General features: G+C 37.9%; 1 protein-coding gene across 3 annotated transcripts in view; it reads right to left on the bottom strand.

The window, feature by feature from the left end:
* b4galt2 (UDP-Gal:betaGlcNAc beta 1,4- galactosyltransferase, polypeptide 2) overlaps nucleotides 1-17,726 on the bottom strand; it is a 145,482-nt gene that overhangs the window by 74,162 nt on the left and 53,594 nt on the right. For all 3 annotated transcript variants that reach the window (XR_014533697.1, XM_083541814.1, XM_083541815.1), the window contains exon 3: nucleotides 10,391-10,626. Coding sequence is in view for 2 of the 3 variants with exons in the window: in XM_083541814.1 (XP_083397940.1) it covers nucleotides 10,391-10,626 (236 nt within the window). In the remaining variant the exon portion in view is untranslated. The remainder of the gene's footprint in view (nucleotides 1-10,390; nucleotides 10,627-17,726) is intronic.

The following is a 17,726-nucleotide window of genomic DNA, read 5'->3' as shown; positions in this document are numbered from 1 at the left end:
TACACCAAAAGATCCACAAAAGCTTGACATTATGCCGAGATCCAAAGAAATTCAGAAACAAATGAGAAAGAAAGTAATTGAGATCTATCAGTCTGGAAAAGGTGCAAAAACGATTTCTACAGTTTTGGGACTCCAGCGAACCACAGTGAGAGTCTTTATTCACAAATGGCAAAAACATGGAACAGTGGAGAACCTTCCCAGGAGAGGCCGGCCGACCAAAATTACCCCAAGAGCACAGTGACGACTCCAAGAGGTCACAAAAGACTCTGCAACAACACCCAAAGATCTGCAGGCCTCACTTGTCTCAGTTAAGGTCAGTGTTCATGACTCCACCAGAAAACATCTTGATGATTCCCAAGACTTTTGGGGAAAAACTCTGTGGACTGACAAGACAAAAGTTGACTTTTTGGAAGGTGTGTGTGCCATTACGTGTAAAAGTAACATCGCATTCCAGAAAAAGAACATCATACCAACAGTAAAATATGGTGGTGGTAGTGTGATGGTCTGGGACTTTTGTTTGTTTTGCTGCTTCAGGACCTGGAAGACTTGCTGTGATAAATGGAACCAGGAATTCAGCTGTTTACCAAAAGATCCTGAAGCAGAATGTCCGGCCATCTGTTCGTGACCTCAAGCTGAAGCGAACTTGGGTTCTGCAGCAGGACAATGTTAAAAAAACACACCAGCAAGTCCACCTTTGAATGGCTGAAGAAAAACAAAATGAAGTCTTTGGAGTGGCCTAGTCAAGTCCTGACCTGAATCCTACTGAGATGCTGTGGCATGTCCTTAAAAAAGCGGTTAATGCTTAAAAACCCTCCAATGTGTCTGAATTACAACAATTCTGCATAGATGAGTGGATTAAAATTCCTCCACAGCGCTGTAACAGACATATTGCAAGTTATCCAAACGCTTGATTGCAGTTGTTGCTGCTAAGGGTGGTCCAACCAGTTAATAGGTTTAGGGGCAAACACTTTTTCACACAGGGCCATGTAGTTTGGAATTTTGTTTTCCCTCAATAATAAAAAACTTCATTTAAAAACTGCATGTTGTGTTCACATGTTATCTTTAACTAATATTTTAATTAGTTTGATGAGCTGAAACTGTAAAGTGTGACAAACATGCAAAAAAACACACACACACACTCACACACACACATGTATACACACACACACACACACACTAAATGCACTAAGGCACTAAATGGTTTGGCTCCCATGTATCTCTCCAGTCTTTTAACACGCTACAATCCGTCACGCTCCCTGAGATCTCAAAACTCTGGGCTTCTAGTAGTTCCTAGAATAGCAAAGTCCACTAAAGGCGGTAGAGCATATTCACATTTAGCTCCTAAACTCTGGAATAGTCTTCCTGACAGTGTTCGGGGTTCAGATACACTCTCCCAGTTTAAGTGTAGATTAAAAACATATCTTTTTAGCAAAGCCTACACATAACACACATCACACACATCACATCACAACCTTGTGCTCCAAAATATATGATTACATGCAAATTATCAACTTGTGCTGTTAATATCATGAACAGCAGCTACGCTAATTCCTCTCCACGGCTTCTCTTTCTCTCCCCATCCCGAGGCATCCTGAGGTTTGGCCAGCTCCAGTCACGTCCCACCTCGTGAAGATTATGGACCTATGGATGATCATGGAGAAGTAGATGCCGAGTGTTTAAAGGCCCTGGCATGGAGAAGCTGATGCTGGATCTATGATGATCACAAATTGTTCTGTATTGTTGAAAGATTTATGACCAAACTCTTGATGTCACCCATATGAGGATGGGTTCCCCTTTGAGTCTGGTTCCTCTCAAGGTTTCTTCCTCATATCATCTAAGGGAGTTTTTCCTTGCCACTGTCGCCACGGCTGCTCATCAGGGACAAACGCACACCATTCACCTTCACTGTTGTTTTCTGTAAAGCTGCTTTGAGACAATGTCTGTTGTGAAAAGCGCTATACAAATAAACTTGACTTGACTTGACTTGACACACACACACACACATAGTTTAGTCTATGATAAAGTGCTGTGATCTGGATCTGTGCTCATTAAGTTGTAGTGACTGGAAGGATCTGCAGTCAAGTGTAAAGAAAGAAACAGTGACATTGAAGTGATACAAAGTCCTTAAGTGCTTCTGAGATAAATCCTTTCCAAACTCTCACTGCCAGAATTAAATATGTCTCAAACTGCTCTGCGTTTTCATTTAACCGCTGTATCCTGTCAGCATGACTGCAGTAGATCTAGAACTTGTCCTGGGTAAACACTTGGTGAATGTTAGGTAAGTAAAAATGAGAGTAAGTTTGTTAGCAGAGTTAGTCTTGTACCAAAAGTTTCAAATTAATGACTAAAATCCACATTATTAAGCATGAAAATGTAAAAACGAAACAAAAAAAAAAACAACAACTTCAGATTGACACACTCACTTTTTTGTGTGGGGTTTTTTTTCAGATTTTTCTTCCTTTTTTCCCCAGGTGTTTTAAGTGTATTACTTAAAAGTAGTCATTCCCTTAAATCTTGATTGCATCAATTGATTTTTAATAGAAGCTGCTGTAAAAGTTAGTCACAATAGTGCAATTGGCCAAGTGCTCCGCAGCAGGGAAACTGTATGGCTGTGTGGCTTAATGCATTAATGCATTTACACCTATATTTATTTTAGTCAACTTTCTAGTGCAAATACAGTTTTCTCTACTGCTGAGCACTTGGTTTTGTTTTTTCAATCATGTCAAAATGAGCATAAATGTTAATCAAGTGGGTGTGGCTTACCTTTAAAGCACCTCCCATTCTGATACATCTTTATTTATCATTACTGATATACCTAATGGGCTGCTATTGGGAGAAAGAAACTCATGTGGACAAAAATCAAACATCCAGAGAAACTACACACTGATAGTAACCAGATTTCAGGATCAAATAAGGTTTCATGAAGCTGTGATACAACAAGCCTATTGTGCCACTCCTGAATAATCCTACTAGTCTATTTAATTTGAATTCAGAGATACTGATGACTCGACTTGAAACTGATGCATGCCAGGTTAAAAACGTGTATTGATTCAATACACCTAATAAGAGTCCTATAGTAGAGTTCACAATACCGTGCCACACAGGTTTCCTTCATTCTAATCCTTGACTTGGTTGACTTTTTCCTGGAAAACGCGATATTTCTGCCATCTTAAAATAAGTGCCAGTGCTACAGGATTCAGTTCTGTGACATGCACGATCTCTGTATCTTCAAACACACCGCTGATTACTGACAGCTAAAATAATGCAAAATTGCCGGCACATGGTTTGAATTTGCTGTAGAACACAACGGATTAAAACTGACTGGAGCCACTCAGCAGAATCGGCAGAAATAGATGTGAGCGACAGCGTTACATTTAGCCTCATCATGCTAGCGTGACTTGATTTGCTGGAGAGAAATGATTGGTCTATATTTGATGCACGCTCCCATCCTCACAAATTAGAGGGGCTGATGCCATTTGGTGATGCGACATGCCTGGGCAAAGCTGTTGCCTGGAAATCAAGAAACAGACATTTCCTGCTGCTTTCCTCATCAGCTTGGCCTGAGCTTAGTTCTATCAAGCAGAAAAAATAAGAATGGAATTAAGGGGTCCTCTTTTATTTCTCCTCTTGCTGCAGACAGCGAGGGGGGCAGGAAAGATGTATTGACAGTGGTAGGGGTTGGGGGTTATCAGGTGCTGGTGTAATGTCATCATAAGTAAAGGTCAGAGTGTTGAGAACTGCCACATTGTAAATCCCTGCAGGTTCTCAAATCAGGGTTAGGATAATAACTTCAGCTCTTCCAGAAACTAACAATCTCTATTAGTACCACACCAAAGTGTGCAAAAAATACTCAAAACTTAGCAGACATAAGAAATAAAGTCATAGAGATGCCTATTTTCCTCTGGGAAAATGAATTCAAATAATTTTAATTAGAGTTATAGCAAGGATAATGCAACAAGGATCATTTCTGTTCCTGACACATTTTTTTTGCTTCGGTCTTCATGCATTATGCACGTTATTAGCGTAAAACATGAAGGGATACAACTGTAAATTATTCCCTCAACAAAAAGGACACTGATTGAGAAACTAATCAATGTAACTCTAGAGTAACAGCTAGGCTTTTACTAAAAGAAAGAGATGACAGCAGAGTGCAGTCAGAGAGACATCCTATGAAACATCAGGCATTGTTTCCCTGAGAGCTCTCTCCTAAAGTCATGTACCTGTTGGTCCACAGATTGACGTCTGCACAGAAAGCTCCGGAGCAAAGTCATCCACTGACCTGATTCTATTCTACCTTTTTTTTCTTCTCTATTATTTCTCCTCTGCGGTGTCCTCATCTCCTGTTTCCCACATGTTCTTCTGCTCCTCTCTTTCCTCTCTCCTTTCTTCATCCTGTCATACTGCTTTATGACCATAACCTTGAGGATCTTATTGGTCGCAATTTCTTCTCTTCAGTGTTTCGCTCTCAGCAGGAAAGCAAACTTTTGAGCACTGCAATGCAAACAATGCCCTCTACTATTATTGGTCCCTAGTTAAGTTTGTAAAAAAATTTCCTTATTGTTCAAATATTGGATCTTTTGCTTTAAAAAAAAAAAAAAGGACAAAAATGCTTTCATGAAAATCAAATAAATGCAAACACGACACAGTTGTATCTAGTATAATTGTCCCCCCGTTTAGTAAATAATTGAGCTACCTCCCTTCACCATGATAACAGCTCTGAGTCTTCTTCTATAAAGTCTGATGCGGTTGGAAAATACATGCGAAGAGATCGGACACCATTCTTCCTTACATAATCTTTCCAGATCACTTTAGGGGGTTGGGATGGCCATAGAAAAACTATATTTTATGATCAGTAAACCATTTTTTTGTTGGTTTTGAAGTATGTTTTCTATCATTGTGTTGCTGAAAGAGCCAACCATGGCCCATTTAAAGCTTTCTGGAAGAGACAGTCAGGTGTCTATGGTGTTATGTACCCTAACAAAATGTCCTGCTCGTATTTGCAGAAATCCAGCCCTAAAACATTCAAAAAACACCACTTTTAACTGTGGACGTGAGATATTTTCCAATTGGTGCCAATCTCTGTGTGGGCCAAACCTACCTCCGGGGTTTAATTCCAGAAAGTTCTATTTTGGTTTTATATGACCATAAAATCCGATCCTATTTGACCCCCTTTACCAGGTTGATTCATAACATTTTCAGATAACGGGAATTTTTAATACAGTAAGCTTTCCAAGGGAATTAATGGGAATATACTGCATGGGAATTAACAAGAATTAATCAGAATGAATTGGGAATTTACAAAATTGCAGGTCAGGCTATAACACGGAACTTAAATGTAGTTGAAAAAAAGAAACCTTGCAGGGTAATCTTGGTTAAAACAACCAGATTTAATGCAATTTCTACACTGCACAGTAATCACATGCACACAGCACAATACATGCCCTACCCCCTACATGTACTGAGCATTACTCAAAAAAATTGAGTTAAAATAATTTCCATCTTGGTAAATATTCACATAAATTATTACATTTTATTAAATCAAACGTGTAATTTAAAAAAAATCTAAATTAGATGGCATGCATGTCAGCTTATGACCAAACAAAATGTTTATATTTATGTTTGTATATGATACAGTTAATATAAATGTCCACAATATTTTTATTCATTCCGATATATTCCAATTCGGAATATTTCCAAAATTCCCCAGATGAACTTCACATTAAACGTTTCCGGAAAGTTCAAGGAAACTCACCAGAAATGTTCTGCCCCTTTGTTAAGAATGGTAATATGAAAAATATGTTAAGAAATTATTTCACTGTGCTATAATGTATATGTGACAAGTGAAAGCCCTTTTCCTTCTTAATTATTGCCCGTATGGTGGAAAGTGGAACATTTTCAATGCACGTCCTACTTTCTTAAAGCCACTTCTCATTTTGTAATGCGCCAAAACATTCGCCACACATCACAGTTACAGCTTAGCCATTTGATAAATGACTAAGGGAATTGGGTCTATGTGCCAAGGTATATTCATACCCCTGTGAAAAGTCATGTTTGGACAACTTCCTGTTCTTAGTCACACAGGGGTACTAAAAATATAAAATATCAATGGGAATACATGGCAGAAATTATAATTTATATATTTTTAGATCAAGCTGTGTTGTGTTGGCAAAAATGTGATTTCCATGAGAACTTGTTAAACAGAAAATCAAGAGGTTAAACAATAAAGACAATTCCTCAGTGTTTTTTGCTCATATTTTGTCTATATTATTGAAGGAGACCGAGTACAAGGTTAATGCTTGACTCAAGTAGGCAGGACAATCCCGAAAAACTGTCAATGTTCAAACAATCCATTAAAAAAATAAAGCCAAAGTTGTATATCAATAAAGAAAAAAGGGAAATGAAGCTCAAATGAAGCTTAAATCCTTCTTTTCAGTGTGCATTTACTATAGGATGACTGTTAAATATATTCATGGACACCCTTAGTACAGATTTTATTTTATAAACAGAGTCAAATATTAGGCAGATTATTCAAATGTGCACAAAATTATTCTGGTGATTCACTGAGCCTTACAGCTGATTTTTTGTATCATCATTATTGGCTACAATAAGTACAAACAGTAGAGTTCTGAGAGATTACACTTTTATAACAACAACAACAAATCATAGACCACTGGGTTTAATGTATGGCTGGCACCTGGCCTCCACTTTGAGAACCATTCAGGACTAGGTCCTACACAAATGCTTTAAACTATCTGACCAATTACCACAATCACAAATAAAAGGAAATGACAACAAATATCAGATGAAATTACTCTGGTGTAGTCTGTTAGCTATAAATGTTGTACTTAATAACAAGTCACATTTAACCAATACAAAGATGAAACTTGTTCTTGTTACACTTTTTATTCCTTCAAAAGATCTGCAGTAATAATTTAATCAAATCTTGAATACATACCTATTACCAAGCATAGAAGAAGCTCACGTGTTAAGAAGTGCTAGTAGGATGGGGTAATACTCAATGCACATATTCAGGCTATTGTATTTTATTTCAGTGGCAGGGTGCCATAGCGTTAATGATGAACAATAATGATAGCCAAATATTGACAAAGTTATCAATGTTTAAACGGCTGGCTGTGGAGCTCAGGCTGAACCCCAGTGCAGAGCCTCATTAGCAAGTGCAGGTTCACATCTCAGCACATTAACTGCTCGTCAGTTCAGCCCAAACCTCTGGGCCATTAGCCAGCTGACATGATGAGCATGATGAGGGACAGAGAAACATTGGCTTGTGTTCCTGGCAGCTCAGCTGGTGCTACCCTGCAATCTCATCAGACTCTGACCAAAAAGATAAGAATAGAAAGTTTGATGATTTGAAGTCCAGAGGGGGCTTAAGCTTGAGTTTGTGCTTAGTCTTGAGGGTCTTAAGTTTGCAAATGATCAGGGTTTTCAGGTCTGAAGAAGTCTTGTGCTGAGTGGTTTGAGCTGGAATGTGGTTTAGCGTTTCTAGGTTTTGGAGTGGGCATGAAGTGTATTTTAGGTATGTAAGGGGGTTTCAAATCTGAAAAAATCCAGAGATGGAGTTTGGTATTGTCAGGGGTTTTAAATCTAAGGGGGCTTGAACTAGATTTTGTACCTCACTAACAGTGAAAACGCCATTTTAATTTTTATCTAGTCCTAACAAGGATGTGAAACATGCAATCACAAATTAAAGAGTTGCTATTAAATATGATAGAATCACACTTATTCCTGTCATTTCTTCCTAATAGACACTTTATTTTGGTCAAGGTCATGGTTGGAGCCATAGCCAGTTCTGGGAACATGTGAGAATAAACCCTGAATGTGTTGCCAATCGTTCACAGAGCACCAGCCACACATGCTCACACACTCATTCAAACCTAGAGATAGGGAGAAGAAGGAAGCAGTTAAACCCAGATTCAATGCATGTGGATGCAGTGAGAACATGAAAAATTCCAGACACAATTAAAACCAATGTCCATTTAAATTGTACTTCCACTGTATATTGCTATGCACAAAAATGCCAAATGGCTAATGCAGTTAGGAATTAGACCTTTAATAACCGACATGCATCTGTAAACCCATGTTTTAATTAGCCTTTTTCCAATTAGCATTCCAACAGTATTTAAATAGGGAAAGCTGGACAAAGCTGCCATGTTCTGGAAAAGAACAATAGGGCGAGAGAGAAGTTGGAGAAAGGATGGCACAGACGGTCTTGTTTTGGACAGACTTTGTTTTAAACAGATTTTTGTGCAGCATCTGCCAGATCTCATTGTTTTCAAACCACATGGCCTTTGGAGAAGAAAAAGTGCTTGGCTGTAATGCGATTCAGGTTGTCTAATGCTTTTAAAGGAGCCGGGTGTCTCAACACACTCGTACAGATGAGTGCAAGGGGAATTTCCGAATACAGGGTAGATTTGTAATAGTGAACCTCTTTTCTTTATGAATGCTTTAAAATTCTAAACGTTCGCCAATTATTAACCTAACAAGACTCCTCATTAATACAAAGCATAGCAATAAGGCAGGAGACACATTCTGCAAGCAAGCATACTTGGAAACTGATTGGGAGTTCTAATTGGGAAAGAGAAGCAAGGCTAATAAGCTTACTGCATGAATTAAGCAGTGATCTGGGGTGTAAAATTTTCTTCTTTATCTTCTCAGTGTTTTGTATGAGGAAATTTGGCAGTATTATTTGTGCTGTGGTTGAAGTTCCACATTTCTGAGCTCGCATGTGAGATAGGACTGTGCAAAAAATGGCGCATTTTCAAATATGAGATGACAAAATTAACAAATAAAAGAAGCAAAGTTTGGAGATTCTTTTCATAGGAAAAAGATCATTTTGTTCTCTAAAGCTTAAAAACAAGCACTGTGGTGTGAAGTGTGTGTTTTTACACCTCACAGCTCTGTAGACTTAACTAGCCTAATAATGGCCATGGAAAACAGTAAAGAAGGACAATGCTAATAACTCCCACATGGTGCTGTCCTCTTTCTATGTCACACAGTGGCAGCTAGTGATTGCATAGAATACCTACTTGTGTGTGTGTGTGTGTGTATACACTGTATGTATGTAGGTGTGCTTATACGTTACTAACCAGAGCTCATTAAATACAATATATGCTTAGTGTGCAAAAAAGTGCCTGCACACACAAACAAACAGACTCGGAAAAGATCACAGTACGATCAAGTCCCACATGTTGTACAACAGACGTCAATCTACTACATTAGCATACTATAAGCGTTTAATTGCATTTTAGAAAACTCGTCTCACTGATTTGCTAACTTGTGTTTCTAAATTCAGGGAGGTGTGAAAAAAAGAAAAAAATAACTTTTTCTTTTAACATTACCACACACAGATGGTTCGCAGATGGGGTGTGACAGCCCTTCATAAAGCAAGCTAGCGTACAGACTGACGAGAAATTATTACGTGTATCCCACTGGTGTATGAAGCATTTTCAAATGCTATGACTCACAATTTGTACAAATACTCACAGCTCAATCAGTTTAATATTTCTTCTGGTCATTGAAAGAAAAAAAGAAAAGATAAATAAAGTAATAACATAAATCTATAGGAAACAGTTCCTTGAAATGCTTTCTATTCTGTACAGTTAGTAGATATATATTTATCCATCTCTCTATCCAATAAATTGTTTTTGTGCATATCTATTTATCCATCGCTCTATTTAAAAAATATTGCAAATCAAATATGGACTCGTCTTAAGAATGGTGATCAGTATGGGGTAGTACATAATTTAGCAAAACAAAGCAATTAACAGTACCGTACTGTATAAACTATACAGTATATATCTGCTAAATGTCGCAAATGCAAATGTACTTAAAATATTTGTACAATTTTGTCGTATTGCCATCGTAAGCTTGAAAAATCCTAAATCAAGCCTCCGAACTCGGAGACCATCTCCAAAGTCTATAAACACACAGAGAGCTTTTTTCAACATTATTGTATTACTTTACATTTGCTACCTATATGTGGAGGCAACTGAGACCTTTAAAATAACAAATGCAACAAAAAAAGCAAAAAGAACACACTGCCTCAGTGCTGGTCCACTTTCAGTAATCTGACTCTGCACATAAACCCACAAGAGATGCTCTTTAATCTACAGTTCACTCCCGGCTCCATCCATTAGAACCCTACTACTGATAATAGTGCTTACAGAGTCCAGCCTCAGTGTATACCATTTTCTCCTCGAAATAACAAAAATGGAAAAAAAAACATCTGAATAATACAGATAATACTTTTTCTTTGCAACACCGTATGATGAGTAATATTTCCTCAAACCTGTAATTTAATAACATTATCATCAGGAGGTTTGGGTGGGAATTTAAGAACACACACAGCACTCAATGACACACATACACATACCTGGTTAATGATGTAGATCCCGTAGTCGATCTTCTGCCGCCGGAGGATGGGGTGCAGGTAGTGGAGCCAGTATTTAAGATGGTGTTCTCTGTGCCGGAACGGAATGATAATGGCTACTTTTTGCCTCGGCCGACAGTCCCGTGGTGTGTACTTGCCCCCTTCTGTCACATTAGGGTTCTCCCTTTGTACCCTCTCCATGCTCATCAGAGAGCTGAATTCAATCAGGAGACGTCCCACTGCACACACACAACACAACCACTATCAGGAAAAAAATCACTATACACATTAATTACATTATTAAACTATTTAAAATGGATTAATAAAATATATAAAAGTTTAATTCAGGTAAACACTCAATTACAATAAATAGTGTTACAACATAATACAACTACTGTATTAAATAACCCTTTATTGTCTTGACAACAATATAATAGATACTAAGACCAAAAAATACTGTAGATACAATCGAAGTAGCTCATCGGTTAGACAAGTGTTAGACTTTTGTTTGGAAGGTCATGATTTCATCAAGCTGCCACTGCTGGGACCTTGAGTAAGGCCTAAAACCCTTAAATGATCAGTTCTATAAATGAGATAACTGTAAATCTCTCTTACATTTATAGCATTTGGCAAATCCCCTTATTCAAATGTACTATGCAATATAGGTACATTGCATAATGCCTAGTCATGTGACCAAAAGAAGGCATGCTCAATCTTTTCCCATCAATGAAATACATTGATTGATTCATTTTTAGTAAACACTTTATTCTGGTCAGGGCTGCATTAGCTCCAAAGTCTACCCAGGCAGTCACTGGGCGCAAGACATTCAACCCAGATGAGACACCATGTACACAAACATTCAAGTGTTGAAGAGAACATTTCAGAACTCGGTAGAGATAATAAAGCAAGCTCAGGATCAAACCCGAAACCTTGAAGGTGTGAGGCGGTTACCAGCTGCCCTCTTTAGAGCGTAGAAACTGATAATCAATAGACCTAAACCAAGAATTGTGCAGAATTACATATTGACTGCAGACTTGCAGATAGACTTCGCTTAAACGCTGCAGATGCCATTTTCACACGTTCTACTGTGATGATTTAGGATTGTGTGAGAAGCTGAGTAAGAGTCCATCTCAGCTGAACCAATCAGTAGACCTAAAACCTGTTCATCAATTCCCTCCTCCTTTTCCCAGGGAGCCTCTGGGCTTCTCATGTTCTCATTAGCGAAGGTGTCTTAGCCGTTAAATATTCATAGTGAAGACAGGTTGCAGTTGCGTGGCTCAGCCATTATTTCCTAACAGGGGCATGATCAAGACTTAGCTTCACATCACAGTTAAACCACTCATGAAGGGATGTGTATAAGGAGGGATACATGCTGAGCCACAAGCCCACAAAATGAGAACACACTAATGATGGACAGCTTTTGGAGCAGGTATGGGCCACTTTTCAGCTCAAAATGATCAAACATAAAGCAGTCTTCGTTATGTGCGAGACTAACACTCGGGGGGGACGAGTGCGTGTCCAAGAAATGCACAATCCACCATCCTGAATCAAAAATGAAACAAAGCTCCTCTGTGCCAGGCCTTGAGTCAAACACAACAATGCTGACTGAAACCCATCCAAACATCACAGAGCTATTGATCTAAATACAGCAGATGGATTACAAACACACACACAGAGTTTGGAATAAAAAAAAACATGCTTAATGAAGTTGCATGAGTAAAGACTGATTTGTTTGAGCATTTTTTTGTTTCCAAATTGTTAAATAAGCAGTAGCAGGGCAACCAGGGCAGTGTGTGTATATGTGGGTGTGTGTGTGTGTGTGTGTGTGTGTGTGTGTGTGTGTGTGCTATTTGGCTCTCTGGAGCGAAATAATTCAGCTTTTCATGATAGGCTTCTTCTTAGGTCAACTCTTTCTCTCACAATCCAGTGTTTATAAATCTTTAAGTTGTGTCATCGATTCCCCTCCAGCTTATAACAAACAGTGTAATGGTCTTTTTTATTACTTTTTTTTTACAAACCTGACAAGATAGAATAAAAGACAAATAAACTGTTGTGTCTACTTTCTTATGGGAAGTGGCAGCCTCCAACCCAATTACAGTCTTTTTCTTCTTTCTCTCAATAAATCCAGCGTGTAGCTCTACTGTGCTCTGTTCCCGGTCATTCAAAAGCCCCCTGTGAAGTGATCCTTCTACAAAAGCTGATTGGACCGGGCTACCTTTAATTAACACCTTTAGAATAAAAAAAAAGCACCAAAGAGGAAAGGAATATAAAGATGAGGAAGCAATTGTGGAACTGGAAACAGATAGCCAAACATAAAGGTATAATCAAAAATGGGTTATGACATCATGAACATGTGGCAAACGTGCAGATTTATGTATACATTAAGATCACTCCAATAAAAGTGTTCCTTTAAACTTTCACTTGAGTATAAGTACAAAAGTATTTGCCTTCAAATGTACTTAAATATCCAAGTACTATTATTTATATTGGGCTCTTCAGGGTTTAGACCTTTTTTTTCCTCCAAAATTTTAATTTGGATTCAGCTTTTCTTACTGATGTGACGTCACCCAACCCCTGTCACTCCTTAGTGAGTTTGACTAGAGGCATTTCTCCGGGCGGTGGGTGCACACTTTAAGCCCTGAAGAGGTTCATTGACCATGACACGTTATAATGATTGACGTGACCGTGCAAACGAGCAAAAAACATATTTATACATATATATATATATATATATATATATATATATATATATATATATATATATATATATATATATATATATATATACAACCATATGTATGTGCACATCTGATTTGTCACACTGTTGCAATGAAGTTGGATGAACACAATTGTAAAGGTTGTCTTTGTATACTCTAGGAACATAAGCTTTGCCTGCTTGAGTGAAATGTACAGAACCCTTTACCACAACCCCACGGAACACTCTGGGATAAACTGGAAATGGCAGTGTGACAAGCCTCCTCCCCAAACACCAGTGCCCGACCTCTTACACTTTTGTTTCTTTTGTGTCTAAACCCACAGTCACACTCAAAAATACATAAACAAACCTTATCAGAATTGTGAAGTCAAGTGGATTTTGGAGTGGAACTGTTTACTGTAGCGCAAAATGTCATTTCTCCAGGGTCATGGTGTAAAACAGAACAGTGCACAAAAATACAAAAGTGCAAACACAACCATAACATAATAATAAAATAAAAAAAACATAGTTGGTTTGTAAACTTTAAACTACTGTGTATGGCAGAATCAATACGTTTAGCATTTCTCCATGATTTTATCAATGTCCATGGTTTTACATGAGATGCTTTATACTTTACATATATTTGGCTGTATAGCTTAGTGTTAACATCACTTTGCAGTGTGGGTCAGGATAGATACCTTACATAATGGAGCATTTGAATCATGGTCGAACACTTTCATTGCAATCGTTTGCTTGGAAGCAGATCAGAAGCCCCTTGTTCATCAAAGCTTCGTGTGATTTTTTTCATCCACCCCTGCCCACACTAACTACACCGAAGATAAAAATCACGATAGAGTTCGATAAGCAATGGACGATTGTAAATTATTTTGAAATCCTTCAGCGATTTAAACAACAAAAATACAAAAAGACCAAAGGCATGAACTGCCTTTGTGCATAAATAGGCCACTTACAATAAAAACGTATGCACAGCACAGTGACTATATGCTGAAATATCTACTGCTGTACTGTTGAACACCTAACACCTCTTAAATAATGTTTAAAATAACAGATATAACAATGAATCTCTGCTGATTGCTGATATTCGGGTGGCTTAAATAAACCAAACATCTACCCCTTTTGTGTTGTAAGATTTAATAAATGATTTGACTTTCTTCAGAAATAGCTTAATCTTGTTTTTCTATGGCTTTATCAAGAAAATACCATATTTTAGGCAATTTGTCTATAGAAATGTAAACATGAACCCACAATAACCAACATTTCCACCTGAAACATCTATCTGTCTGTCCACCTGTCTATCTATTTAGTAATTCCTATTGTAGCCACTTGCAATGTTGGAGAAGTGGACAGAATTTATACTCTATACAGCTGCACAACCCTATACATAGCAGGTTACAATGTATGGTGTGTTGTGACACATCATTGTTATTACACCATCAATAAAACGTTCTGTGACCAATGCCACAGAAGGCCTCAGAGCACGCTGGTTCAGAGCAAACAATAAATCCCTTGCCAATCTTGTCGTTGGATCGCAGTCAGTCCCATCTCAGACTGCAACACTCAAGTGTATTGAACACGGTGCCCAAGAACATCCCACAAACCTGCATTTACAGTACAGTATTGCTCTGATTTACTTATCTGGCTATTATCGTTTGATCATCAGGTCACTCAGCTATTCATGCTTGCCTATTTTTCCCCCACATTCAACGCCTCATCTAACATGTAAGCTTTTTCTTTAGAGAAATTGGGCTTAAGAATAAGTTTAGTTCTCTTTTTTTGTATAATTTGTTTCACCCATAGTGTCACAAACCTTTAAATTCTAAAGTAAGGCTCTTTTCTAATTCTTTGTAAACAATGAAAAATGATCGAGTTTATGCCATTAGAGCACCTTTTTTTTTAATGCCATCCATCAGGAACAAGATTTAATCAAATTAGAAATCCATGCCTAGTAGTCTTTGTCTTATTACTGTACATTTGGGAATGACTTTAGAAGAGGCAAGCAAAATAAATATTCATGTTTCAGGCAAGCAAAGCAAGCAGTGCCCTTGTCAGCCAATGTGGAGTAAAAACCAGTTTCCATACTGCAGACAAGACTCTAGAAGAGCCAGGACCTACATATCTGCCGGGCCCTCTGAGAGCTACTTTCAGTTATGCAATCCATACTATTCAAACTCCGAGCAGACGCAATACCCACATGGCTCTCAGGACTATGAACAACAGGCTTCATGCTGTTGCCCTTCAAGAAATCGCAATACACCACAGCTGCACATGGGCTTGATGAGTCAGAGTCAGAGACTCCCTGAAGGTCAACAGTAGAGCCTTCACATGGATAATTGTTGTGTTCTTGCTAACGCTTCACTTGCTTAACATCAGATTACCTGCGGGGCCAATTAGTAATGCGCTAACGCTGACATTTCAGTCTATGTCTTAGGTGTTAGCTTTAATTTTTTCATCAATAAACTGTATGTGTTGTTTGGGGAAAAACACGTCAGATTTGATCTGGTTGTGTTAGTTCAAATAACCTTGGCGTTCCTTCTCTCACCTAAAGCAAATGATTTCACCCAAACAACCTCAATGTTTTTAACTAGATACAACTAGATACTAACATAACTTTGGCTTTTAGTTCGGAGGGGGGGAAAAAAGTCATTTGAAATAAACACAACAGAAAACAGGATTGTGCGATATTATTTCAAAAGGGTTTAACTGCCAAGAACCAACAGCCAAAAATTATATAACAAATATCATAATATATTATAATATAATAATTAATAATAGCTAATAATAACAAGTTTTAATAAAACCGCAGGGGTTCATCCCTTATAAAACTCGTGACAGGATTAAAATTCTTCACTATTTCAGGTTTAAACATTTTTTGGCAATGCTTTAATATAACACTGCTTTGCAGTCAGGAACTGCTTGTTGGCAGACACAATTGCAAATAAAAATAGTATATATAAATACATATTGTATATCTTATGTTGCCTGCATAAATCAATGTACATACAGTGATAAATAACATTTCCTAATAATGAACCTAAAACATGTATTGCCAAATAAAGACATGTTTTTTGAGTGATAGATCGTATCAATGATAAGCTACACAATTTGGGAATATAATTGAATCAATGTACGCATTAACGCACATTGTGCTAGATTAGGATGGTGTAGAGACAAATAAATTGTTCTATCACACAAGCCTAGGGGTGAGTAATGAGGTCTGCCCAAAGTGGTGTCCAAGCTAAATGTGTTTTTCCTTGCAAAATAGTTGTCACAAATTGATTGTTGTATAGTCATGTGCTGTGGAGAAGTGGAATTAAGCCAAATAAGTTATTGTTTGTAAGATACCAGAATATCCCCCAATGCTCCTCTGCAAGTAATTAAAATGCTAAAACTATATTGTTGTTTAAGATACATAGAAAAAGGAAACGATTTCATTTCGTAAATCCATGTCGTTTTTGGTATTACATAGCCTATAGTATTAAATGTTAAAATAAGGGTTTCCAGGCCCCCACACACACATTCAAACCTGAAGTCTTAATGATTCTGCTTGTATGCACAGTGAAAGTTATCCTGAACATCTACTGCAGTCTCTGTGTTTCTCTATGTCATGCTCTCTCTAGTCTTACTATTCTGAAGTGTGACAAAGAGCTGACAAATGTTTGATGATTTTGCCAGGTTATTACAGCAGCTTTAAGACCAAGCAGCAGCTGAAGTCAAGTTCAGAGAGACGAGGTGCTGGTGTAATAATATCTGAGTACCTGTGGGATCAGTAAGTAATTATTCGTGACTGGTGCACTAAGGTCGACCGGCAGGTATTGATTACAAAGTGTGTTTATTACCTGTTTCCCTATGACCTTCTGAGACATCTCTGGCTTTCTCTGTCCAAAAGTGAGCTACAGTACTCAAGCACAATGCACATTATGAGGGCTGCCAGGAAGTCAAGGGAAAAAAAAGGGAAAAAAAGCACAACAAATAGAGTAAGAGCATAATAGAAGGACACACTGTATGAATAACAAAGCTCACTCACATTTTAGTAAGAGAACAAAGCTCTTCTGGAGCAAAAGGAGATTAGGAAGCTCAGAAAATCTACTTAAATGCAGGAGGAGAAGGCTAATCCAATCAACTCATCCCATGTTAAGTAGCTAAAGTGTTTAGATCCAATCAGTGAGTAAAGCTCTTATCTGGCTCTGATTTTGACCACTGGAGTAAAGACTACATGCTTAGTCTGGAAATAAAAACACATATCGGGCTCTGTGGGGTTTGATAAAGCATAGTGATTACATTTTACTCTTTTCACCTCTTACTTAATAAAAAAATGTTTACTATTAAAAGCTGGAGTTTCTCTGTACCCTGGATAATCTCTGGAGAGAATGACCTGTATACATGTATTAATATATCTCTGTAAAGCTCTAAACATCTAAGTGGACTGTGCTATGCTTATACTCGCAGCTACTTGGTTAAAAAAAACAAACAATTCCTGCAGCATGCAGCTGAATATCATTTCAACCAATTCATGGTTTGGCGTTTAATATGTCAACATCTATGCAGGTGTTCCTGTGCCTGCTAGGATTTTTCTCGTCAGCAATTTTGCCACCTCAATTTCAGGAAGCAGCAGCCACTCACGTA

The sequence above is a fragment of the Silurus aristotelis genome (genome assembly GCF_946808225.1).
Source record: "Silurus aristotelis genome assembly, chromosome: 5".
NCBI classification, from domain to species: domain Eukaryota; kingdom Metazoa; phylum Chordata; class Actinopteri; order Siluriformes; family Siluridae; genus Silurus; species Silurus aristotelis.
This window is presented reverse-complemented; position numbering and strand designations above follow the sequence as displayed.